The 27715-nt window shown below is 34.1% G+C and overlaps 1 protein-coding gene and 1 non-coding gene across 3 annotated transcripts; both read right to left on the bottom strand.

Moving 5' to 3' along the window:
* Window positions 1-127: 127 nt before the first annotated feature.
* On the bottom strand, window positions 128-27715 carry LOC127850262 (xaa-Pro aminopeptidase 1-like). 2 transcript variants are annotated; one of them, XM_052383163.1, is made up of 22 exons: window positions 27626-27715; window positions 20221-20306; window positions 16830-16946; window positions 16448-16511; window positions 15053-15157; window positions 13464-13555; window positions 12709-12862; window positions 11601-11696; window positions 11150-11231; window positions 10674-10806; window positions 10082-10198; window positions 9749-9835; window positions 9287-9337; window positions 8873-8934; window positions 8359-8508; window positions 7175-7235; window positions 6283-6352; window positions 5761-5865; window positions 5319-5396; window positions 4445-4521; window positions 3398-3496; window positions 128-1525 (listed from the first exon to the last, which is right to left on the bottom strand). In XM_052383163.1, the coding sequence occupies exons 1-22, from the start codon at window positions 27654-27656 to the stop codon at window positions 1325-1327; spliced, it is 2118 nt and encodes a 705-aa protein (XP_052239123.1). In that variant the 5' UTR covers window positions 27657-27715; the 3' UTR covers window positions 128-1324. The 2 variants fall into 2 exon arrangements, with proteins under 2 accessions (XP_052239123.1, XP_052239115.1); XM_052383155.1 differs by lacking the exon at window positions 27626-27715 and adding an exon at window positions 27354-27443.
* On the bottom strand, window positions 22609-22690 carry Trnat-agu (transfer RNA threonine (anticodon AGU)). The gene has a single exon. It is a non-coding gene; the product is annotated as a tRNA-Thr (tRNA).

Genomic DNA, 27715 nt, shown 5'->3' with positions numbered 1-27715 from the left:
ACCATTTGTGCTGCAAAAAGAGTGTTCTCAGTAAGTATGGGCAGGTTAACTGACTACAGTGATATTACTGAAGTACTGTTGAAAATAACAATCAATATATACAAACACACTTAACACAACACACACATGTAGCTTGAATGTTTATTACACTTATACATAGCGAAAACACCATTTTATATTTAAAAAATGTAATAAAACATTATGTCACATACCTTCTCATACGTAGATATAGAGACATACTTATCAGGTGATGGCATGCTCATTTATAAACTATTAACAAAAACTGTGATATTTACTTGCGAAAACACTTAATTGACTTAAGTATTCTTCAGACCAAATGTCAATACATCAAAACATTTAACATTTAAGTGTTTACATTTTATTTGTTATAATAAAACTGGGCACCCCAAAAAGCATTATTCTCTTTCGGCAAAATAGTTCTTTATCATGCCAATCAAGTTTAATAAACAATGCATGTGATTAACCATAAATTATTACTTTCGGTATTAAGTGTGGTGTTCTGCTCCTTGATAAAACTTGTTCTCACCTTTTACCTAAGTTTCACAACCATATGTGAATGGTCATGTACCCGGACAAGTCCAATTCCATTCCAATGACTCAAATGCAGTTTAAACATGGCGAACAGAGTCAACGTATGATATTCTTTCAGATTTCCTTCATTTTTGTTTTGTTTTTTCGCATAGATGTTTATCCGATCATTTAATAATTTATGTTAACTATCAGATGGTTAGATATTTATAAATTTCGTTTTAAGTTTTTGCCTGTTGTGTGGAGGCCATGCATTGGGATATTATCTGCCATGAATGAGGATGTTTTCATTTTCATAGTCGCAATGTTTTAACGTACTTTGTGTGCATATGCAATGGGATAAACTCAAAATGTAAACCGAGTCTTTCGAGTAGTATTTATGTTATCATACAGCAAAACTGTAATTGAAAGAACTTTAGTATTTTAAATATTTTCACAAATGTATTAATTTAATGTTCGGCTTTGTTCCTTATTATTCCTTGCTACAACACAATAGATGCTCGACGTAACATAAATAGTCATGTGACCAATAGCGACATATAATTATGATAACAAAATTAAGTCAATAATAATAAAAAACAAGGCCATACAGTCTTCCCCCTCACATCATGTTTGAAAGAATTGTGGTATTTGAAATGCGTTTGGATTATCCCGGTAAAGCCTTGAATAAAATAAATCAACTATTACTAGATTAAAGTGTGTTTAAAAAAACAATGAGAGTATAAAAAACTCAAATATGCATTCACATTAAAGGTACAGACATATGTTACACGTTTTATACAACAGACAAAACAAATATTATAAAGAACAAAGAACCGGTGAGCGAACTAACGGAACTAACGGATGACGTAGTCTTTCTCGTATACTCTTCGGTTTTCTGCATCATCCACTCGTATGCAGTGTCCCTTCCTTGCTTCTTTAATTCCGGTCCAACCCTCTCACGTATCAGTTTGTTGTAGTCATTAAGATATTCGATCTGAAACGATTGGATAGTCAATCACAGTTGTTATATTTATTTTCCAGGCAGTAAAACTCAACATTGATCAAAATAATCATGTTTATTCTCTTGTAGAAATGGTGACTTGCTGGTATTCAGATACCGCCATTTGATCGGATCATAGACTTCTCCCTTCTTACAAATTTCAACTGCTTAAATTAATAACATCACGGTTTCCTACCTAGTAAGGAAAGTTGCCTATGTATAACGACTTACATTACAGTCACCTTCTTTTAAGGAAAATTTGATTTATTTAATACGTCAGATCGCAGTTGTCTTTATTAAGATGTTCGTTGACTGAGTTTCACACATTAAATCACAGGTTTTGCCCTTATGAGTTAATTTGTAATATTTGTTTTGATGATCGAGCTTTTTACACCATGCATTACGGTTTCTTCGTGGGATACATTACGATGATCAGTGGTTGAAACTGCATGATGCTACTTTCTGAAATCTTGTAAACGAGAACGAATTTAGTTGATATTTGTGCTTACTTCATGCTATCGTGCTACAGAAAATTGTTCTTATCTAGTTCTGGTGGTTATTAAATAATTTAGTAATTAAAAGGCTATTAAATCGAATATAAGTTCTCTTTTAATACGTTTCGTTTTGAATTACAAATCTATAAGGTTAATTGTATTTTGTTATTCTGGTCTAATTTTGAGTTTCAACCAGTTTAAACACCGCATGCTTTACATTGACTTTTCAGATATTGTTAAAGTGGAAAAGTGATCGATTGTTTGAAAAAAAGCCTAGTTGGCAAGAATTGCTCTCCTAATAATGTTTCTTTGTTTTCTTCATCCATATATATAATAAAAATGTCCTTCTTAATATTACGTAATGATTTAATATTATAATATGGACAATATATGGAAAAGCTATGTTTACATTTTCAATACATATTGGGGAAATAATATATAGTGCGACAATAGGGCAACGTACATTACTTGAAACACGTATTGGGGAAATATCAGATTTTTTGTGTGTCAATGCATGAACACATATGTACTTCTCACATTCAATTTTGAAATTATTCCTATACCCTTGTATAGATCATAATGGCATAGCTATCGTAAAGATGAGTAACTTAATAAATAAATTGTAACACATGTTTAAATATTGTTCACGCGATTGTGTTTTGTGAAATTCAAATTCTATGATTTGGATGGAAAACAGTCTAACAAATTGCAGACTTAAGATTCAAACGTTTGCTGTATTGTCCAACTTAACGAGTGCGTTTCTAAATAAGACGGATATAACATTTTGATATATTATTTGAGTTTATGCAAAAATGATTATGCATTACGAATGAAAAAATATGTCAACTCGTTTAGACTGTTTAAATAACCGAAAAAAAGCAAACAGAAGATCGCTCATAGACGAAATGACTTTTAATCTGCTCCAATGAAGCATCTGATTGGACATTATTTATTTGAATTTCTCGCATGACGACGTTTATACTGATGTAGAAAATAACTTTGAAGGTCGCGAAAACTGTTGACGTGTAGAACGCGGATTCGATAATAATGCTTATTAATAAAAAACTATCCCTGTATATAATTAATTGCGTAATATGTCTAGAAAAAACTGCTTCATCAATACAGAAAAGTTATTTTTATTTGGTTTAGACCTAAATAATGTGTATAAATCAAAGCAATAGTGTACCTGAAACTTATCACCAATCACACAATGTACGAAGCAAGATAATCCGCCTCTATAAAACCTTTGCCGCTATTGTTTCTTTATTCGTCTTACAATAAGAATGAATTACATGCAACGAACTACGGACATACGATTGGGACACTTCGATGACGATTAATGTATTGATATGTACATGCACTCTCATTATACCTGTTTTTCGCTGAGCAAATCGTAGTCGATGAGGTTAGGAGCGTATGGCACCAGTGTCACGTGCTCAAAGGTGAGGAACTCTGCTCCAGGAAATCGGTACTGAAATACAAGCATGTGAAGGTTACTAGGCAAATTATAGTTTTTACATAAACATCGCATATACACGTGTTTTTGTCTAATTCGATTGTCGGTAGTTATGAACGCCCAATAAAATGCTATACAATTTTATTTTCAACCTTGTTGTATGTAATTTCCACAGTATTCTAGTAAGAGGCTATAAATACGCTTTGCACGTAATGTCAATTAAAGTGCGGACAAAGGGACATATGGGCACTCTTTGCACAAAATATGCATTTAAGTCAAGAAAGTGCCTAAAAGCAATATGTGTACGTAATGTCCATCTCGCGCAAAAATAGGCTATACGCCTTCTTTGAATGTAATATAAATTGCAAGCAATAACGGGCTATAAGTCATCTGTGCACGTGAAAATCATTGAAGGTAATAATAGACTGTTCATTCAGATGTATTAAAGGTTTATAAACCCTCTTTGCACGTCACGCAAATGAAAGTCTAGAATGGGCTATAAGCCTCATTCCATATAATATCAATGAAAGTTTGGAGGAAGCCACAAGCAAGAAAGAGGGCCATAGAGGGCAAGCGAGAAGTGGCTATTAGCCCTTTTTTGCACGTCATGTCAATTGCAGGCAAGGCTTTATTTGTCTTCTTGGATCATTTTATCAATTGACGTGTTGAAGTCTAGAATATGCTATAATCCCTTTTTGCATGTCAGGTCCATTGAAATCTAGACGGGGTTTTGAGCCCTCATTGCATGAATGTCCCATTAATTCCATAAAGGGCACTGAGGGCTATACGAAGGGGCTATACGCCATTTTTGCATGTTAAATTTCCATTGCAAGCATGAATGGCATATACGCTCTCTAAATGCTCTCTAAAGTCATTTTTGTACATTGGTTTCATATTAAACTTGAGAATTGACACGTTCTTACTTTCAGTGTCGAGACGTTTCAACACAAGAACAGTAAATACCTTGGTGGTAGCATTTTTCACCATGACGATGTTTTCTAGACGGATTCCAAACTGTCCAGCCTCGTAATAACCGGGCTCTACAATGATGCGGGACAGCATGATTTAAGATAATCACGTTTTCTTTTTATTTAAATAACTGTATTAGTTACCATGTGTTCATACATGTCATATGAAAATAAAGACATTTAAAACTTCAAATAAAATATGATTTTTTTTTTCAAAAAACTTATAAACAATACACAAATGTAAAGAATTTATTCAGTTAAAAAATACCAACAAAAGATATTGTTTATTTTATTTTTACAAATTGCATATTAAGTGTTTCTTACATATAGCTAAATGTGAAATAATGTATTATACTGTACTGAGAACGTTATTTTAAATTTAATTTAATCTAGGGCGAGTCAGTTATATAACACATGCTGAACTAGAATGAGTTTGATATGGTTGAAGTTATGTTTAACTTACAATTGTACGTGCGTATAAAGTTGTGTTAAACTTGTACGAGAACGTTACATTCAACAAGTGCGATTACGTTACATTCATGTCTAATGCCAAGGATAGCTAACACACCGTTTGAGTAAAAGAAGAGACTCATATTTTTCGCTATACATGCATTTTTTATTTGGATTGAAAAGCTGTCACACATAAACGTTCTTAGTCTTAGAATTATGTGAAGGTAATTTTTACTATTTTTTTTTTACATAAAACAAAGAAAAATTTGAATAAATAAGTTGTATTTCAGGTAATTTCATGAACTTCAATTTGCCCGTACTAATGTTTAGCAAATGCATCTAAATTAGGACAATTCTACCCCAAAAGATTGTACGAGATTTTCAATCGAAGTTCGCAAAATCATTTGATGACAATTTACCATCGGAAAAGAACTGAAATTCGTCCAGTGGATTATCTTGAGCAAATAGATCATGAGCCAGCGATATTCTTCCCGGTCCTGAAATAAAAATGTATCATTAAAGTTGCAGTTTTCGTTTATGAGTTTCATCTACATATCTAGAGTTTCTTCACTTGTTGTTCATGGTTCTAATGAAGAACAAAGAGGTACAATTAGTTAATCGGAAAAAGGAGCTATAAATCGAACATATTGCTGCAGTTTATTTTAGATTTTTCGAACTTTAAACATATGTTTGACCATTGCTATTATAGCATTCGAACAACGTACATGTATGTTTATTATAAGTATAAGATAAGAGTCTGCAATTATTTGTTATTAGTTGCCCAGATGCATTTATCCCTTAAAAATAAAACAATATCAACAGAATTGTCAAAACATTTGACCAGTTACCAAGGGGACTTACCTTCGTGGACACTAAGGAACATCCCAATGCCGTGCCCTGTACCATGCCGGTATACCAGGCCAACATCCCACAGTGGAGCCCGGGCGAAGGCGTCTATTTCCCGTCCTGCATTACATTTAAACATAATATTCCAACCATATCGGAAACCCATTTATATATAAATTCCATATAGTAATCTTTGCGTGTATCGATTGATTATAAATATTCATATTACTGATTATATGCGGTTGTGTAATGTATAAATGATAAAATAGTGCGTGACATCCTTTGTATCCAGATTGTAAACATATATTATACATGTATCTTCTGAATAACTGTATAATTTAAACTCTGACAGATTTTAAACACATTGTTAGGTTATAATTTTCGATCAATTAAATACACTTACACGAGGTGAGTTTTTTTTCTCTAATTTCTCCGATCAATGAAATACACTAATACTTGTTATTAGCGCTTAAAACTAACAACTGAAAAAGACACATTAATAATGCAATATAAATGAATTTATTATGATTGACCAACCGTAGACGCCTTTCTGCCAGATGGCCTGGAAGAGATTGATATGTGCCATCAGCACCCTGGTATAGCACTCCTGGAAGGGAAAGATGAAAGAGAATACTATGTGAAATCAGCATCCTGGTATGACACTCCTGGAAGGAAAAGATGGAAGAGATTGATATGTGCCAACAGCACCCTGGTATAACACAACTGGAAGAGAAAGATGGAAGAGATTGATATGTGCCATAAGCACCCTGGTTTAACACTCCTTATCAGCACCCTGGTATAACACTCCCGGAAGGGAAAGATGGAAGAAATTGATATGTGATATCGGCACCCTGGAAGGGAACGAATACGTTGCTAAGATCGAGCACGAAACTTACTCTGCAAACGCTGACACTGACTTTGTCAGACACAATCGTTGAAATATGCTTTTTGCAAACTGTGAAATACACAGACCAAGTGTGTCCTGTGAGTGATCGTGTATAGGCCCCTGTTATGTGCGAGTTGGCGATAACGTTTAATGATCATGCGCAAAAATGCATTAAAGATTGAAGTGAATGTTCGAATTTATAACTGTTTAACATTATTGACAAGAATATACCATTAGTAAGTTACAATGATATATATTTTGTAAGTAGAAATGATGATTTATTTGCTCAAAACCTTAAATACTTTGAACAATTGAACAAGATTTCTTTTTAATTTGATATTTATTCACGCAAAATTCAATTGTATAATGCAAATTCTCTAGTAGATGCAAATGAGGAAAAAATTTGTAAACTATATCAACACATGTAAGATGTTCTTTGGTAAAAGTATGTTTTAGCTGTACATATTACTTAAAAACTAATATTAAAATCAAGTAACAAAACAATATGATGCTCCCCAACATTCCCTCTCGTATTTTACTTACCTTCTGGTAAGAAGTTGGGGTGCCAAAATGGAATGTTCGAGTAACATCAGTTGTACCATTCCTAGAAAAGTACACACACAACAGTACAATGTATTGGGACATCCCCATAGATATACACACAAAACTGTTACTTCGATAGTACCATTCCTAGAAATATAGGCACAACACAGTTATAGCGAAATTTGGTATTCATAGAAGTCTCCACACACAAAAGAGTAACACCGTGTGATGCTACAACAAATATATACACATATGAACATAATTGACATTGCCGTCCCCAGAAATATACACAAATACAGTACCATTCGTAGTGCCATACGTAAAAATATACACACAAAACGGTACCATTCTTAGAAATATACGCACAAAACAGTACCATTCATAGTGCCATCCGTAGAAATATACGCACAAAACAGTATCATCGATTGTACCATCCATAGAAATACATGAATACACACAAAACAGTACTATTTATCATGCCATCTGTAGACATATACACACAACGCAGTACCACCGATAGTGCAATGAGCAGAAATATACACACACAACAGAACCATTGATAGCGCCATCCCATGACAAATACCCACACAATCGTACCATCGACAGTGCAATCCGTAGAGGTATACAAACAAAACAATACCGTCGATATTTACTTCTCTAGAAAAAAAACACAAAACAGTAACATCGATATTGTTACCCAAATACATATGCACGCAAAACAGTACCGTCGACAGTACTATCGATAAAACAGAAATTGGAACATATACATACATAATCACTTTTAAAGAATGATTTGTAAGTGGACTGCCGCTGTATATTTGTCACAAGACTGCCGCCATGTCATTTGTGGCAAGGATAGTAGACAGAGCAATAAAATATTATTCGTGGCATATCAATACGATAATATTTACGTTGGTTCGGATTCACAATTAACTATTATTAATTAATTAATAATCAATGTCTCCCATAGGTTTACAACCTTTTATATCCGCCTCACTTACTTCTTAATCTGCAACAGTTTCAACTCTCTATACGAATATAATTCTATAAATTATTTAAATTTGACTGCCGTTTGTAAAGTTGTTAAGAAAAAGACAATTATGAGACTTAAACAGTTAAAATATTTACTTCCGTTGCATCCTGATAGAGCGACCCGCCCCTTCCCCCAAAACACACACACTTACAAGTATTGTCCGCCTGAGTCCAGCAAATACACTTCCGAGGTTGTAATGCTTTTATCAGTCATGTTCGAAGGAGAATAGTGAATAATGGCCCCATTTGAACCCGAGCTGGATATTGAAGTGAAACTGAGTCCACGGTTGAATTGTTGCGCACTGTGCGAAGTAAATATGATTTTTTTTAAGAAACGGTGTTTGTATTATTAATAATTACGTTGAAAATTATTTTTTATGTAAATATGTGTTGCTTTTTCGGGACATTATCTAAATTGGTCGGATATGTTTCTTTGTATTTGTACATGTTATTTTCATTATATTTATATTTTAAAATGTTTGTTAAGGGAGGCTTTTGCTTCTTGTACTACTAATAAACACTGTCAAAACGTATCGTTAAACATGTATTATTAATGCGACGAATATATATGGTAAACGATACGTTTCTCATATGTTTGGAGAGTGAACACGTAAATGTATATTTTTAAATATTTATTGAAGTGATCGTTATTTTATTATGACCTACTATCTATATGTTTTCAAATCGTTGGCGGCTGACAGCTCGGTCCATGGTTGACCAGCTTTTACCTTCAAATAAAACGCAATTGATAATGGGTATCCGATGAGGAATGGTATATATCATAGCAACTGTAATCTTCATGATAGCGAAAAGCTGACGTGCGTTTCAAAATATTGTGAAGGTTTTGTAAAAATTAATTATTCAAAAATGCTATCACTCCACAACCGCATTTTATAGAGCAGTAAAGAAAGTGGAATGATATCAAACCTTTATTTACAATAAAATGTTTTGTAATATGAAGTAACACATTACAATCATATTTTATTACCAATATATTTACTAAAATGCATATAGAATGCAAATATACTTCATGTCAATATCATCTATATGTTCCAGTAATTTACTCGACTGTTTACATACTTCTCGTTCGAGTTTTTCTAAGAAGGAGATCAATGCAACAGCGTCTCTAATCTGTAAAAGGTTGATGAAACAACACCTTTGTTGTGTATAAATAAGATACATGTTAGACATAGAGCTGTACACGCGAGGTGCGTGAATAATATTATTCAAAAAATTTGTTTGAAGCAAGAAAATATTGCAGCGGACAATAAATCAAAACAATGCCGTTAAAAAATACAAAGAAACAATCACATCCACCAATTTAACGATGTTAAAATTTTGGGAATCGTTAACACGGTTAATGCCAATCTGTCGATGTTCATTTGCCAATACATGTATTTTGTAATCAATTAGTATTATATTTACGGATACATAAACTCCTTCAGGTACTGTAAACCTATTATCATATATATGGATGTGAAATATGGGGTCGTCAAAAGGAAACAACGGTAACAAATCGAAATATATTTGCGAAAAACTCACGTGAGATTTTTTCATGCCCTCTACTTCTGTGGGATTTTTCTTGGTTTTTGTTGTTGCAATTGGAGTGTTCTTTTGAAGAATTTTGCCCTGTAAAATGAATTCATTGGCGTTTAAACTATTGTGGTAAATACTTTAAAGTACATGTTATTATTTCGAAGTAAATATCGGCAAAATGAAACAAATATATAACCAGCCAAAATTAATAACTTTACTTTCATAACATATGTTTAGTCCGTACCAATGAACATGTTAATTTTGAAATTTAAATTTACGAATACTAAATATGCGTAATTTAGAGATTTTATTGATTCCAGGCGATGCATATGTACCCACCTCTAGAACGGCAGAATAGATGGCTTGATTGCACGAGAATCCCAGCCACACCTTATTACTTAACTCAGCTCTTGCAAAGACATCCGCCTTGATTTGAGTTTGATCGTACAACTTCACCTAAGATGAGTGTTTTAAACATTAACTGAGTTTGAGAAATAACAGACTTCGATTTAGAAAGTTGGAAAGCGTATAATGTCATAATACATTTGAACAAGTACATTGACATCTGCAGATATTTGGCTTTAATTGTACATACAAACAACACAAATCCATTTTATCCACTAATGATAATTGCATTCCGATGAGAACGTTTGATACGGAATGTGTTTTATGTCGGCTTTCTTTATACCCAAATAGTAATGTGCGCGATTGCTTGTATGTATGTGAATAATCTCGCCTATTGTAGAGTAAGACTTCTGAACATATCGAAGACTAAGAACGTAACACGTAAAAAACAAAGTCATCAATCGCATCGCACCCTTCTACATTGACGATTCTTATTGACAGTACTATGAGGTTAGTAATATGAGGTTACGTTATTTCTAAGATCCTTGTTTATTGAACAACATATTTCTGTCAAATTATAACTTACTTCTACGCACATGTCCGCACGCCCTGTGCATGTGCCGTTATCATTGGTATTCAGGTGTGCTGCTAGGTTCATTTTGGTATCATTGCCCGTCAGTTTGGCGGTAAGTTTGTGAGTATGGTTAAATATGTACAGCCTTAAACACATAACGTGTATTTGAAATACAAAACTTTTGTAAACGACATAATGTTCCTTTAAATCATAAATGTGTTTTATGTTTGGATATTTCATGATTTTGTCCTACTGGCACTATTTTCTCTTTCAGTATGATGATGGTGATGGTGATGATGATGATGATGATGATGATGATGGTGGTGGTGGTGGTGGAGATGATGATGATGATGATAATGATGATGATGATTGTAGGTGGTTGTTGAAGTAATAGCAGTTGTCGTAGTAGTAGTAGTGGTAGTGGTTGTATTTATGATCGGCAGGTCGCGATTTGTTATGACAAGATCGTCTTCATTGTTCATACTCACTTCGTCGTGTTTTTTTCTATTATGACATACGACAAGAAGAAGGGATTGTAGTCTATATCGCTCGCTCGCAGGTTGAACAACCCTGTAAGGTTAAATTTATTTGATATATTTTATAATTGATTAAAACGAACATGCTTGTTTTGTTTCAAAACTGTCGTTGTAACACACGATTCTAAAAGATCATTCTGGTTGGGTGAAAACGCAATTGTTTTTAATGTATAATAGTCTTTCAGTGCCTAAAAGGTCTCTATAGTTTCATTTAAGGTATTTTTTTGTTTTCTGGCGATGATAGTCGTTTCCGACAAAAGTTTAATTGTGAATAAGTAATATTCTTTCAAAAATTTTAATCAGTTATATCAAAGTTTAAAAAAGAGAAAAATATCATAGTTCAAAACTATAACTTAACCCCCCCCCCCCCTCAAAAATAAACAAAACAACAACACCAACTTACACGCCGTTTCATCTAAAGCAGTTACAACCAGCATGTCTGTTCCTTCCGCAGTCATTTTGGTGCGCATATTATTCACCTTGTCTTGCCACGAGACGCCTAGAAATGTAAAGGACAAACTGAAAAGTTGGTATTCACTTCTTGCAAATAGTTATATGTCCCAAGAAAGCGCACTCGACTTTTCTTTCGCATTGATGCTATAAGGTACAATTTCTGTTAGTCACATGATATAATGACCACAAAGGTATATTGGAAAATGAATATATGTAGTAGTTATGAAGAATATATAAGCTGAACATTTATGAATTTCAAAAACAATCCAAGCATGTAAACAACTGGATGTTAAAGTGGTTACCAAATAACTTAGTTTAATTTAATTCAGTTTGAAACAAGATCTATATATTATATACATACAACCAAAATTAAAGCCATAAATGTCTATATAACCTCAAGTCCCCAGCTAGTACCCTCACCCTAACACTGAATATAAAGTGCATTAGTGGACGTGACTCTAGCTTAAACTCATCCTCAAAGTTAATATAAAGTGCTTTTTTGCAACTTATATCCACACTAAAACTGAATATGAAGTATATTGATAGACATGTCCCAAGTAAGTAACCACTCTCAAACTAAATATGTAGTGTATTAGTGGACGTGTCCACAGTTTGTACCCACCAGCGCACTGTATATGAAGTGCATATTTTGACGTGTCCCTAGCTAATACCCACACTCAAACTGAATATGTAGATCATTGGAGGACGTGTCCCCAGCTAGTACACTCCCGCGAACGGAATATGAACATCAATGGTGTCCCAACTTATACGCACAATCAAAATGAATATGAAGTGCATAAGTGGACGTGTCCCCAGCTTTTCCCAATCCGCGAATTGAATATGAAGTTCATTGATATTGACGTGTCCCAAACTTATTCCCACACTCAAACTTAATATGAATTTCATTAATGGACGTATCCCAGCTTTTACTCACCCTCAAACTGAATATGAAGTGGATTGTAGGAATTTCCCTCCCCAGCCATTCCCCGCCCAAACCACCACCACCCTCAAACTGAATATGTAGCGCATTGGTGGATGTGTCTACAGCTAGTACCCACCCGCGAACTGAATAGGAAGTGCATTAATTGGCGTGTCCGGCTGAGATGGTCTTCCGTTTGCGGTCTGCCAGAACTCGTCAATCAACTCATTATCTATTGGTTCAAGCGCTAGACCCGCCTTCCTTAGGTCGTCCGAATAGGTTTTCCACGTTGCCATGAAATATCCAAAGCGTTCACTAATTAAATATATATTTTATCAACAACACCAAAATCAAAAGCGTTAGTATTTTTTTTTTAAAGATTAACATTTAATATAATTAAAATACATATAAATGGATAATCTTGTTTCTTGTTTGTTACATTAGTTTTAAAACATAATTTAAATAGTTTATAATCAATTCATTATAAGGTTCCGAACTTACTGCCTTTTCAACTCATACATTAATGTCATCGTTATTCTTAGGTTCTATTCTTAAATGAAACTGAATACAACTATTGCTAAAAAGTACACCGTGTATTCGAACGTTATAACGCAATAAATAATCACGTGGTTAAGCTTGAGAATGATCTCTTATCATCAATAACAATTATAGGTACCTTACACAGGAACTGATCAGAGAGTTTAATGCAAACTGTTACTTTTTAGTTTATACATAATTTTTTATTTATTTATACATATTTATTTATGTATTTATTTAAGTATTTATTTATATATTTATTTAAAACAATCCTAATGAAAAACTAAAAAGTACCGTAATAGTTTTCATATACTAATACATTTTACATGTCTCAAGTGCACATTAATGGTCAATACCGCTACTGACGAGGAATGGACTGGCACCCAGCTTTTCGCCGCTTAACAGTTGAGTCTTCAGCCACTCAACCATCGTGGGGACGCCAGTCTCTCCTGAAATTTGTAAATTAAATGTATTCAAATGAACCTTGTTTCTGAGAAAACTGTGTTTTATACATGTGCGTAAAGTGTCGTTCCAGATTAGCATGTGCAGTACGTAGGGGCTTATCAGGGATGCCTCTCTCCGCTTGTTTGTATTTTTTGTTTTAATTAAAGATCTCTTCTGAGCAAAAATGAAGTATAGGCGGAAAGCGTCGTCCCTGAGTAGCCTAAATCTATGTGAACTACACAGGCTTATCGCATAAAACATCGTTTTACCAGAGCGAGGCTCAAATTGAGTTACCATGTAACATTTAATTCTTGAAATTCTATTGCTGAGTAATCGACCATGAATTCATTCAGAGGTTAACAAAAAACCATTGGATAAACAGTCCAGAACTATTGCAAAGGAAATAGCCAAATTACTTACCAACAAGTATATAATATGAAGAGATTTCTTGTTAATTGCAACATAATTTAAGGTTTTTTCATAGGTACGGCAAAAGTAAGAATGGTCCATAAAGTGCAACATAAATGAGGATATTCATTGTTAGACTTTTTGAAAACCCTATCAATGATGAAATATTCATATAAAAAAACTTTCAAATTTAATGTAAATGCAAAAACTATGATGGACGAAAAGGCAATTACTGTGTGCATCATACAATTTTTGACAATTACATTTATGTTGACATGTAATAAATTCGAATGAAGTGTACGCAAGCAAGTTGGTTTTAAAACGGTCTTGATAGATGTTGCGGATGACAAGTTGCATTCGTTACATACGACACTAAGTGTTTATATATTTTATGTATAGCGCTGAGTGTCTTTTATATTACAAATAAGTAATAATTTGTCATGTTTCACCGTTTATGATAAATGTAAATAAAGCAAGACTTAAAGCTACACAACTTATTTTGCATAGTAAATTTAAGTATTAATAAGAAACATATTTTTTATATGCCAATTGAATATATCTGGTTGTTACAAGGAAGAAATCCGTCTGTTTTGCGCTTTGAAACTTAAAAATAATCGCGTTTGTCGAAGTGGACGTACACGTCTAATAATCCTACTTTCGGTTTTAAAAGCTGAACCGTTTGCAAAAATAATAAATTACTTGCTAACTAGGCTATAGATTTAATTTTATCTATGCCAATTAGAATATATATGGCGGTTACAAGGTAGAAATCCGTCTTTTTTTGCGTTTTAAAACTTAAAAATAATCGCGTTTGTCGAAATGGACATAAACGTATAGAAATCCTACGTTCGTGTTAAAAGTGATACCGTTTGACAAATAATAAAATGCTAACTAGGCTATAGATATATTGACAAGTTTGCTCACTTTCAAATTGCATCTGTATGTATTGATTAACAAGTATTTCATTTCAAGGTCAGAGGCAAAGTGTGTGGCTTCAACGTGTGATGCCACGAACAATAATTGCTTCTCTCTTTTGATATACGTGATATCACCGACAACAAAAAAGTCTTCTAGAAACACTCGGCAGAACTCACGCTGTCTCATAAGAATCCAGCTGCAGTCGAGGCTGTCCTCCGCCTCCAGGAAGTAGCGGCCGTCCGTCCACAGCGCCTGCTTGTCAATCGTTACCACCGCGAAACCTGTGTGAGGTCAGTAACAGTGTATTCACGATGAAAAAAACACGATAAGTAACGCTAAATTGGTCGTCGTCGGCTTAGGACCTTCTTAAAAATAAGTCGTGTCCTCTGTAACCCGGGTACTTTGAATTATACTTAAGAGTAACCGGGGTACGTTTATTTTGTATCAGAGCCGACAATGACCAATCGAGCAATTGTGACGTCTTCAAGAATGTATACGAATACAATTTGGGATAAATTTTGTTGAATTTCATTCTGTTTTATATAAGAATCATGTCCATTATATCTACATGATTCATGGCGTAAAATAACCTTTAATAATAGTGACGTAAATGTGCCATGTATTGTGACGCTAATTAAGCTCAGTGGAATCAAAACTGTTTCTCTTATTATGTTTCTATATTTAGCAAGCGTACAAAACATAAACAATAGTTCCGCGGTCGGAGACATATGCCCACCCACCCCCATTCTCTAACAGGGCTTTGAACTAGTGACTTCAATTTCAATAGGGGTCATCTACTGTCTAGGGCCAATGTACATGTGAAGTATCAAGCCAATCGGTTAAATTCGTTGATGAGTTGATCAGAAACGATTTTCCCACTTATTGTGACAGTGACCTTGGCCTTTGACCTATTGATCCCAATTTCAATAAGAGTCATCTACTATCTATGGCCTATGTACATGGGAAGTACCAAGCCAATCGGTTTATTCGTTGAAGAGTTATTGATCGCAAACACGTTTCACACTTATTGTGACAGTGACCTTGACCTTTGATCTAGTGACCTAAATCTCAATAGGGGTCATCCACTGCCCAAGGCCAATGCACATGGGAAGTATCAAGCCAATCGGTCCCTCCGTTCACAAGTTATTGATCGGAAACGAACTTGTCTACCGACATACAGACCGACCTACCGACTGACCGACCGACTGACTGACATCCAGCAAATCCTTATACCCCCTCTTTTTCGAAGGGAGGCCTAGTAATGGAGTCATTGTGTCATTTTGTCATTAATCGTGACACCAATAGTGAAACAAAATTGTTTCTCTACCTACTGTATATTGCAAACGTGCACAACTGACGTCATTTTAATATTGCTTTAGTATTTTGAGTGGTTTTAGTTTGTCCCATCAGTAATGTCAATCAATAGACAAATAGACGAAATATATTATGACAAACAACACCTCCTCACTGTTTTTGAAAACGAAAAACAAATATGGATTTAAAAACCATGTTTTAACTTATATAATAAACAAAGTCGATACTGGAAAAAAACGGTATGCGTTTTGAACAACCTGCGGATCCCGTGAAGCCGGAAATGTTACCACGCCTCTTGTCATATCCCGACGGATACTCGCTCTGTAATGGCAAAAAAATGTATATTTAAAAAATTGAAGCCTCGACGGCATGTGGAACCATATTTGATTTTAGCTTATTAAATCTACCAAAGGAGTGTTCAGGGAGCGTTATTTGTGTAGTTCAACGACATAAATATTTTCAATCAAGTACAACATAAGAAAGGATTTCTGATCAATGACCGATCAATGTTTTTTCTGATAAAAATCATTAATCCTTAATATAATGTTAATTTTCGATTTAAACGCATGGAGACGTTTTAAATGTAACATCTACGGCAATAACTCGTGATTTCTAAGTTATTCTATAGATAATACTGACCTGGTGCGCATCTTCGCTAGGAACGAGGTAAGCCTGAATCCTCGACGATGCAAAATATGTTCTAAGGGCCGCAACTCTATCTGTCGTGTTCACTCTCGTATAGGGTCTTGCAGCCCCCTGCAATCATAGTTAATACATTTTCGTTATTATATGTGTTATAACATAGCGTGGAAAATAATGATCATTTTGGAAGTCGTAGAAAAAACTGCGTCGTGACTCAACATGTCAATGTGTTTTTTATGTTGCATTTTAATCCCTTCAATACTGATGTAATTTGAATAAACGGAGGAAAATTAAAGGACATTATCTTTGTAAATAGTAAGGATATGGCTAATTTGCTCTTCGTATTCTTTTTGTCATCATAATGTCCTCTGTGAGTAATGAACTTATATTATTTTGAAATATTTTGAAACATGCGTAGCCATATTTTGCGTAAGTAATTCAAACATAAAACGAAGGGAATTAACTATGTTAATAATAAAAAAGGTGTATGGTTCTTGCTCTTTGCACTTTGCATTCACTGTTATCTGACATTACATTAAGTTTCAAATCAATTTCTTTAACACAACAGTTGGAACATTGTTCCGCCCAAGACAATTTAAACATGAAAGCAATCTTGTTTATGTTGAAAAAGTTAAGATCTTTTTCTATGCATTTACTTTTGTTTGCCTCATTCAAACAACATTTTTTGTCTGGAGCATATATTTTTTACAAGTATGACATGATAGTCTATATATTTCGAGTAACAGTGACTTTGTCTGCGTGTCGCCCCTGATTGCAATTAAGAATTTAACATTTGACCCATAGTAATTCGTAACAAAAAATATCGAAAACTCAAACTGGAATACCTAAAAAGTTCAGGATTGGCGCAAAACTGGTCGATTGGGTAAGCGGAAAAAAACAACGTTGTTATATCTCATGGCACTATAAATCTGAAACATCTTACGACAGAACAAGAGATCTAACCATTGAGATATGATGCAAAATTTAGTGCTGCTCCATATATTAAGTTGGTCGAACACTTCCAAAACTAGTTAGGAATTAAGTGACATTTAGAGACGTAGTTGGTAAAACATGCCTCCTTAAAATGACTTGTGATAAACATGTTTGCTAAAGCCTTAACTACGGAATACCGTTAATGCCATCTTGGTTACACATTTACATTCAGAGTGCGACAATGCGATAGTGCGATAGTACGGTAACGACAATGCGATAGTACGATGGCCACAATGCGATAGTACGATAGCGACAATGCGATAGTACGATGGCAACAATTCGACAACGCGATAGTACGATGACGACCATGCGACAGTGCGACAATACGATGGCGACAGTGCGATTGTACTATGGCGAAAATGCGATAATACGATGACAACAGTACGATAACGTGATAGTACGATGGCGACAATGCGATAGTCATATCGTACTGTCATCATCGTATCATCGCATTGTCACCATCGTACTATCGCGTTATCGTACTGTCGTCATCGTGTTATCGCATTGTCGCCATCGTACTATCGCACTGTCGCCATCGTATTGTCGCACAGTCGCATTGTCTTCATCGTACTGTCGCATTGTCGTCTATCGCCTTCCGGTACACATGCGCACATCGTATTTTTTTCCTAGATTACGGAATACCGTGGTTTCACATTAAAATCCAGAGGGCGACAAGTCGATAGTGCGATAGTACGATGGCGACAATACGATATTACGATGGCGACAATGCGATAGTACGATGGCGACAATGCGACAACGCGATAGTACGATAGCGACAATGCGACAACGCCATAGAAGTACTATCGTTCTATCGCATTGTCGCCATCGTACTATCGCATTGTCGCGATCATACATCGCACTATCGCATCGTCGCCCTCTGGATTTTAATGTGTAACCACGAGGGCCTAACGGTATTCCGTACTTAATCGTATTCGAGCAGTCTTGGAAGGGCCGGTATTTATCTTTTAATGGCGTCGTAAAGATGTCATTACTTGTATGTGATCGGAAAGAACACTGGGCGATGATCAAGACAGTTGTAAATAAACTATACTCGAAGCAGTTGAGGTAAATAAATTCCGCTCTTAAAACATCCTACATAGCTACCATAAAACATTTTATTTTTAAGTTCATGTTAACAAAGCTTATCTGTAAAGATTATCAATAAGCGAAAGATAAACAATTCGTGCCACTGTTATTAAGTGATTCCATATAAACAAGACATATATACATGATTCATAATTGATTCAAAATTTGTGATCATATCTCATTACCTTTACATCCTTCTCCTCATTAACAACATCAATATCTTAATCAGCACTATCAGTTTAATAAGAATGTCTTCATCATAACGGCCCTTTTCATTATACTATTCATCGTATCAACGGTATGACCAATATTTTAACTGTCATTTACAGCAAATGAATAATGATGAAAGCGAATAATGTTCATAATAGTGTGACTTTATTGATCGTTCATAATAGGGTGTCTTTATTGAATTAATTGAACAATAAAATAAGATGAAAACAGCTGATGGTATTGCAGATCATCCTCCATACCACGGTCTCTCAACACTTGACTTATAGATATAGTAGAAGAACTTTATCTCGAACCATAAGCATTAGCCCAATAGTTCAATTTGGCAATACGAGTGGTTTAAAAACGACATGGAATTCAGATTATACAAATCGTAAACAAATCAAAATGGGGAGAAAAGCAAGTTGCAATAATGAACTGTAACGCGCATATATATGAAGTGCTTGTTTAAAAGTTAAAGTCGAAAGTGTTTCTTTTGTCATTATGTTCTACGACTAAGTTTAACGAACACGGGGAAGTTTTGCTGCTTTCAAAATACTGGTTTATTTCTTTTATCTTTTTCATTAATCCGCTGGTATACTCAGGTGGTTAACGTGTTGCTATGATATTAATTAAAAAAGAACTTCGTTTTGAATGAAAAAAAAATCAAATTATAACGAAAATCATCTGAAAAAAATATCACTATCATATATATATATATATATATATATATATATATATATATATATATATATATATATATATATACATAACAAGGTACTCAACTAAAAATACCCGAAAACATGGTGCATGCTTTGAACAGAAATAACTTCATCATTTGTGCAGCGATTTCCAGGAACTTGGTCTTATTCAACGCAGAAATAAATTTCCTTTCTGGAAATGTAAATATCTTGTTATATTTTTACAAATGCTGGGTCGAATTTAAAAAAATAACACGTTACACAACTCGCGAAAAGTTGATTTTTCGTTATAATTTGATTATTTTTCATTCAAAATGATGTTTTACTAGCTAATATCATGGCCACACGCTTACCGCCTGTGCTGGTATATTTCGTTTTTGGTATTAGCTCTATAAACTGACCGATTGACAGCTCGGCCAGTTGCCCGGTTCCAGTGACAATCCCTGTCGTTTTTCTCGGTTGCCGTCAGCGACAGCGACAGCTAGCACTGAAATTAATTATAACGAAAGTCAGGACACGGAAAGCCTTAACGGTACAACATCTTTGGTTTCCATTTTCAATGTACACTGCTGTTTGTATAGTTCTATGCATTCCACTATGCATACTGTACAGAAAGATGGACCTTACTTTATTTCGGTAACAACATAACTTTTTTTATACTAACGATAAAGTTGGTGATACAGCTGATGTCGATGATGATTATGATGATTGCGATGATAATTGCGATGCTTATGATGATGATAATGGCGACGCCGACTCCGCCGCCGACGCCGAAGCCGCCGACGCAGACCATGATGATGATGAGGAGGAGGAGCATTTATATTTATATTATTTTTATTATAATATATTATTATATTTTTTATAATTAATAAATTAAAAGACTACTACTACTACTACTACTACTACTACTACTACTACTACTACTACTACTACTACTACTACTACTACTACTACTACAACAACTACTACTACTACTACTACTACTACTACTACTACTTCTACTACTACTACTACTACTACTACTACTACTACTACTACTACTACTACTACTACTACTACTACTACTACTACTACTACTACTACTACTACTACTACTACTACAACTACTACTACTACTACTACTACTACTACTCCTACTACTACTACTACTACTACTACTACTACAACTACTTCTACTACTTCTACTACTACCACTACTACTACTACTAGGTAAGCACGTTATTCACCTAAGCGCAAAAAAAGCCCTATAATATAACAAGCCCACTTTTTTTGAGCATCAAAAACACTCCACTTAATATTCTACCTCTACCATTTCGAGCCTAGTACCTATTTCGACTGATAAGTAAATATACGATGAATTATTAAATACATCTTAATAAGAATAATAAATAACATCGATCTAAAATTTACGTTTTTTTATTAAGAAGAATTGCAATAGAAGCGGGAGTTTTTAGGTTTGAAAAAAAGGAGATAGAGCGGCAATCTTATAACCATAAAAACTTAATTTGCATAAGTGAATAACAACGTAGAATTAGCGATGCAAATTAGCGATGCGATGGTAGGGGTAATATGTTTCAGTTACAAACCAATTAGCTTATTATCCCAATTTCCATATGATTACCTCCACGCCGTAGTATAAGTTTATACAATTTTCATAAACAGTTTTTTTAATGGCAACATGCTTCTGGTGTTTAAGGCACACACAAGTGCGAATCACAATTAATAAATACACATGTGGCATAACTTCCTTCAAGTCATAGTAAGATCACAGTACTTCAACAATAGTATTTATTATGTCTTGTGACTATATGTCTTGACTAGATTAGACAACTTACCATACGTGTGGTTTAAAGGGATCTTTTCACGCTTTGGTAAATTGACAAAATTGAAAAAAGTTGTTTCAGATTCGCAAATTTTCGTTTTAGTTATGATATTTGTGAGGAAAAAGTAATACTGAACATTTACCATGGTCTAATATAGCCATTATATGCATCTTTTGACGATTTTAAAACCTAAAAATTATAAAGCGTTGCAACGCGAAACGATTGAATAATTTGGAGAGTTCTGTTTTTGACGTTAAGGTAGCGCACCTCTAATGGGCACATATCCAAATATAATCTAATTAATTATTTTTTTAATCAGCATCATTTCACTGAACTACATGCAAATTTGTAGGTAGGCTTTCCATGCTTTTTAAAAAAATATACCGATTTTTTCAAAACCACCCCCACGCTCGGCTTTTGTCCAGTTTATTTTCACCCCTGGGGTATATAAAAGTTCCATAATTCATTCAAATTTCCAAATATGGGCATGCAGTTGGTGTGTACAGATGCTGTAAAGGTGTTTAAAGTTTAAACAAGATGAAATAAGTATTCTTTTACAGACATTTATTTTTTACAAATTTGTATCTATGGAAGAGCGCCATGAAATGTAAGTGATATCAGCCAAGTAAAAATTGGGTCGGTTAAAAACAAAGTGTCATAAAATTAAAAATAGTATCATTTAAGTCATATTTTAAACTTAGTTTTTATAGAAACACTATATACAGCAAAAATACCAAGAAGTAGACAGATTTACCGTTTACTTTTTGAAATAAAAATAAAAATGCAACATGCATGGTTCGTATTTTTAACAGTAAATCAACCAATTTCGCCATAACGTTGTTTTAATTTTAATAATTGAAGAATGTGCATAAAAATTGCATCATATTTAACAATAAATATAGCTTATATGCCATATTAAATCAAATTACGTTAGAAAATAAATAAAACGCGTCGAAAAAAAGTATACGTCGTCGGCAGGATTCGAACCTGCGCGGGAATATCCCAAAAGATTACTAGTCTATCGCCTTAACCACTAGGCTACGGCACCTAATAGTAGGCTCTTCAACCTTCGAAGAAATCGCGGGAAATCATTAGAGGTGCACTACCTTAAATTTTGTGAAACTACGAAGATTGCTTATATAAGGTATAAAATACGTCAAGTATGTGTACTCGGCGGAATAGCTCAGTAGGCGAAAGCGTTTTTACTTCAGGACTCTGGCAGGACTCCAGGGGTCACTGGTTCGAAACCTGCTCCGGGCAATGTTCTTTTCCTTTTTTTTAATTTTATTCTTGATTTTTTACTGAAGCCTTTACGATACAATGTTTACATTTATCAATATAAAGCATTTAATGAATGAATTAAAAAATCTGTGAAAAGGCCCCTTTAATATCGCATTTAAAGAGGTTAAATATAGCGTCTTCACATGGTTTAATATCGCATTTAACTTGATTTAATATTGCGAATTTCAAATACTTCCCTCCATTCTATAGAAGCTTTTTGTGAAAAGAAGACATGTACGAATGTACGTTATGAGGTGAAAAAGGAACCGCTGCCAACTTGCTCATGTTTAACAAATAATTTGCGAACAAAAAATAGACTTCAAAGAACAAAGAAATAGCATATCAGGCGAAAAGTGGCCTTTAGATTAGACAATGCAAAACAAACGAAAACTAATTGATTATGTTCACAAGTTGGGAGTATAAAGGGAATGGTATTGTTTTCTCTCTACTTGTAAAAGTGTTTTCGTTTTGCATAATGACATGCTATAGTTTAGCATGTTAAACCTAAATATGTTCGTTATTGTTTTACAGAAGCATTGGCCAAGTTTCAATGACTCCATATTGAGGTCAAGGCATGCTTCAAGTGTTTGCATACCATGTGTAGTGTGCCGTATATTAAAATCAGTTTGAATTCAACAAACGCTAGGTAAACCATTGAACGCCATTTATTCGAAATCCAAGAAGCACACCGAAGCCAGTATCTATTTGTCTTTGATAAATCACTTTTCCTGAAGTTCTGATGAAATCGTTGACGATGCTAGCTATAATTGTAAATAAGGAATTAATACTGAAAGTTGATATTTGCAATATGATATTAGTATTAAGGCATTTGAATTATGATACTTACATTATTATATTTCTTCATGATATTTGTCTTTTGATATTTGCCATATGATATTTGCAGTATGATATATAAATAATCGTGTTTTCATTGTGCATTTTGCATAAGGATATTTACATTTCAAATAGAAGTTGTTTTGCATAGGATGAGGAACCTTCTATTTATATGAATAATACAACAGTTCGTATAATTCTGAGCCATGTGAAATCACTTCGTAAATCATCATGTACTATACCTTCCTCAGATTATATCGGCAAGTTTGTTCAAAAAAACGTTCCATCTTCTTTTTTTCTTTACAACATTCTTCAATTGACACTTGTCTTGCAGTATTTGGCAAATAGCCTTCAGCAAGTATGGCAGTAAGTATTAAAAATAACTGTAACAACCTGGCATTTTACAATACATAGTTCTGACACTGACATAGAGCGCAGGTTCTAATACTTAATATATATCCATATTTTGCATTCCGAATTTAACAATTTAATTTATTTAAAAAACACTTGTTTTTTTTATTATAAATATGATAGATTTGCGATATTTTCTAAGGTATAGCACACTTCACACGTTTTTTAATATCGTTTTCCTTGCAAAAGTAAGTTTACGTATTTTATTTATTGTGTTTATATTCATTCGTTAAATATTGTGCTAAAATGATTTCAAAAATAAGGTTCTATCATAATTATTTTTCAAACATTCAACTGAGCATGATGTTTTGCTGTATATACTATATGTATTCTGTCAGACTGTGTTAGTCTTTTTCGACATTATCTACGTGCGCAAGCAAGCAAGTTAGAGTAAATGATGAATAAATTGCTTAACTATCCGGGATGAGTTTGATTAAGCACGTTATATGTGTCAATGATAATAGTGTGTCAAATGATGTGTCAATGATAATAGTGTGTCAAATGATGTGTCAATGATAATAGTGTGTCAAATGCAAATGGTTCTAGTGTGAGACCCTATCTTATGAAAGCGATCATCATTTTAACGGCTGCATGAATTTACATGCATTACACATCAATTGTGCATGGCTAAGCTCGTGAAGTATTTTTAATTCGCACGTATGATGAGATTCAACTGTGAGCCCAAAGTGCATTGATCATTAACACTTAAAAACGCTACACTGTGATCAGACTATATCAACCTGAGTGGTACAGAAAAATATGCATTTGTTTTTGATGTACTTAGAATGAAAATTAGTGTGGGTTATTCTGGGATAAACCATGTGCGGGCCCTGATGTTGTGAAAGTAGTCATACTAAGATCGAACCCTGATAATATATATGTCATTCAGAATATAAAATACATTAAATTATACTGCGACCCAACTCTGTCAAATTATACTTCTCAATAGAAATATGTACGTGAACATCACTTTTAAGAAATACTTCAACTACAAATGATCAACTGAATGTGCTTACCAAGGACATGTTACTAACAACACTATATTTCAAAACATGGGTGAGACGGTAACTACTGAACCACCCCGCAGCGTGAGGACTTCACAACTACAGGCTCAAGGTCACCACGGTGATCGCATAATAATCTCCGAGCCAACTGTTTATCATTTGATGACAAGGTGACTTGTGCACGTTATACTACTACAAAGCAAACGGAACAAAGCAACCACTACAAGAAAGTATGTGCATGTTTTACAAGTGACATCAAACGTTAATAATGAATAAATACAGAACAATAATTGCGTTTACTTAAAATAAATATTGGAGATGAAGTGGTCTGTATATCGTCTTAAATAACCAAACAGAACCAAATATGGATCACGCCTGGCAAATGCTTTTGAATATCAAAGAAACGTTGTTTTTCTCTAAATGGATCGATCTTCTAAAAAGTAAATACATAATTTCAATTTTTAACTCATGGTCCCCGTCACATACACTGAGTTTACACGTTCTAGCCCCTTGATTATGTGTATTGAAGAAACTTATTCCAGCATAACAGTTTATTCAGAAATCGAATTTGACGATATGTCTTTACAACTTAAAGTAAAATTCGAGATCTGTTTGATTTTTTTTCCTTTTATCATGCCTCATTAAGTAGAGATTGTGTTAATTTTATTAAAATGTATTCTCTCTTTTTGCTGTTTAATTGTAATTGGATACTACCGGTTTAATGTTCTATTTGGAACAATTGGTGTTTGTGTCTGTGTTTATGCCTGTTTTGGGACTGTTTGGCGAATTGTCAATTGCAATAAATATTGTTCTATTAGCCAGTACGGACTGCATATGAATTTAACCGAGTTTTTCAAGAACGAAGCATATATTAACTTTGACCTTATAAGATGGGATTAGTCTTCTTCTTTACGACATTGCTTATAATAAAATTGGTTTCGCTCTGGGAAAACGGGATTTAATGCACGTGAATAAAGTGTTGTCCCAATAAGGGACTGAGCTTGCTGTCTAACTTGATTTTCGAAAAGAAACTGCTTTCTGTAAACGAAAATTACTATAAAAGTGACAAGTGCCGACACTGATTATCTTGTGCGGTCTAAGCGCCGCTCAAATATATTCAATGTGTTATTCTGCAATTCAACATACATAGCTTAAACAGAGATATGTCAAATGCATCACTCTGTAAATAACTACGCTTAATAACTGGATTACATAACGGATACTATTCGCCTCGCGTTGACAACATTTAGTAAAATAAATGATAAACCGGTATACTATAGATTTGTATTGTGCGATATAAAGAATTTTTTCACATTTTTGCAAAAATGGCACTTGAAAATTTCCATACTAAAAAAGGATGTATGTATTGAATTCAAATGATCCAATGTTATCGTAATATATATTGCTACGAGATGTCCAAAGTTGCGAATCAGGGGGGGGGGAATTCATATCAAATTTGATATATTTTCTATTTTATGAATGTATAGACTTGCTTCCAAAATAAGAAATTCTTAAAATGTGTAAACAATTCCCTTTAACGTATATAACCTTTAAATTGTTCATTTAACGAATTCGTTAAATGTGTTAGCGCTCTACACCGTAATGCACTGTTTACATTAAGGTCACGATACACTTATGTTGCGAAATCTTGCATGAAATAAACAATTTTTATTTTGAAATGACCCTGATCCTTTGACAATAGCATACAATGTTTCTTGAAATGTTTTATTTCGAAAACGGATGTACTGTGTAGCATGTATGTCAACAACTCTTGTATAACGTTGGATGATCAATATAAAAAATAAATAATAGCAAACATTGTAACACAATACACTAAAATTAGTAGTTAGTTAGTGAATATGACAGTGGTTAAGTGAATGAATTATTTATTTATTTATGAATGTTTAGTGGATTGAATATTAAGTGAGTTCAAGGATGGACGGACTGAAAAATGGGTGGATGGATGGATGGATGGATGGATGGATGGATGGATGGATGGATGGATGGATGGATGGATGGATGGATGGATGGATGGATGGATGGATGGATGGATGGATAGATGGGTGACTGAATGAATGAACGAAAGAACGAAAGAACGAACGAACCTATGAACGAAGCATTGCATGGACTTTAACCACATAATATGTGAACGTATTCTTGTTACATAGTATTGTTACTTACCTGAAGCAATCCAAACAATGTAAGTTCCCATATCTGATTAACACCTGAGGAATACAGTTCACTGTGTACTGAGCTTCATAGCTTATATACCGGAGTCGTGGTCCACCGTAGACTGGCAGATGGATGAAGACTTTAAGACTCAAAACTCTTACGGTGTCGCAAATCGATGGATAGATGGATAGATGTATGATTGACTGAATAAATGAATGAAAGAAATAACGTTTACCAAGCAATAGGTGAACGTAATTTCGTAACCTAGCAGTGTTACTTACCTGAGGAAATCCAAACAATGTAAGTTCCCATATCTGATAAACACCTGAGGAATACAGTTCACTGTGTACTGAGCTTCATAGCTTATATAC

This window comes from Dreissena polymorpha, chromosome 1, assembly GCF_020536995.1.
Source record: "Dreissena polymorpha isolate Duluth1 chromosome 1, UMN_Dpol_1.0, whole genome shotgun sequence".
Taxonomy (NCBI): domain Eukaryota; kingdom Metazoa; phylum Mollusca; class Bivalvia; order Myida; family Dreissenidae; genus Dreissena; species Dreissena polymorpha.
This window is presented reverse-complemented; position numbering and strand designations above follow the sequence as displayed.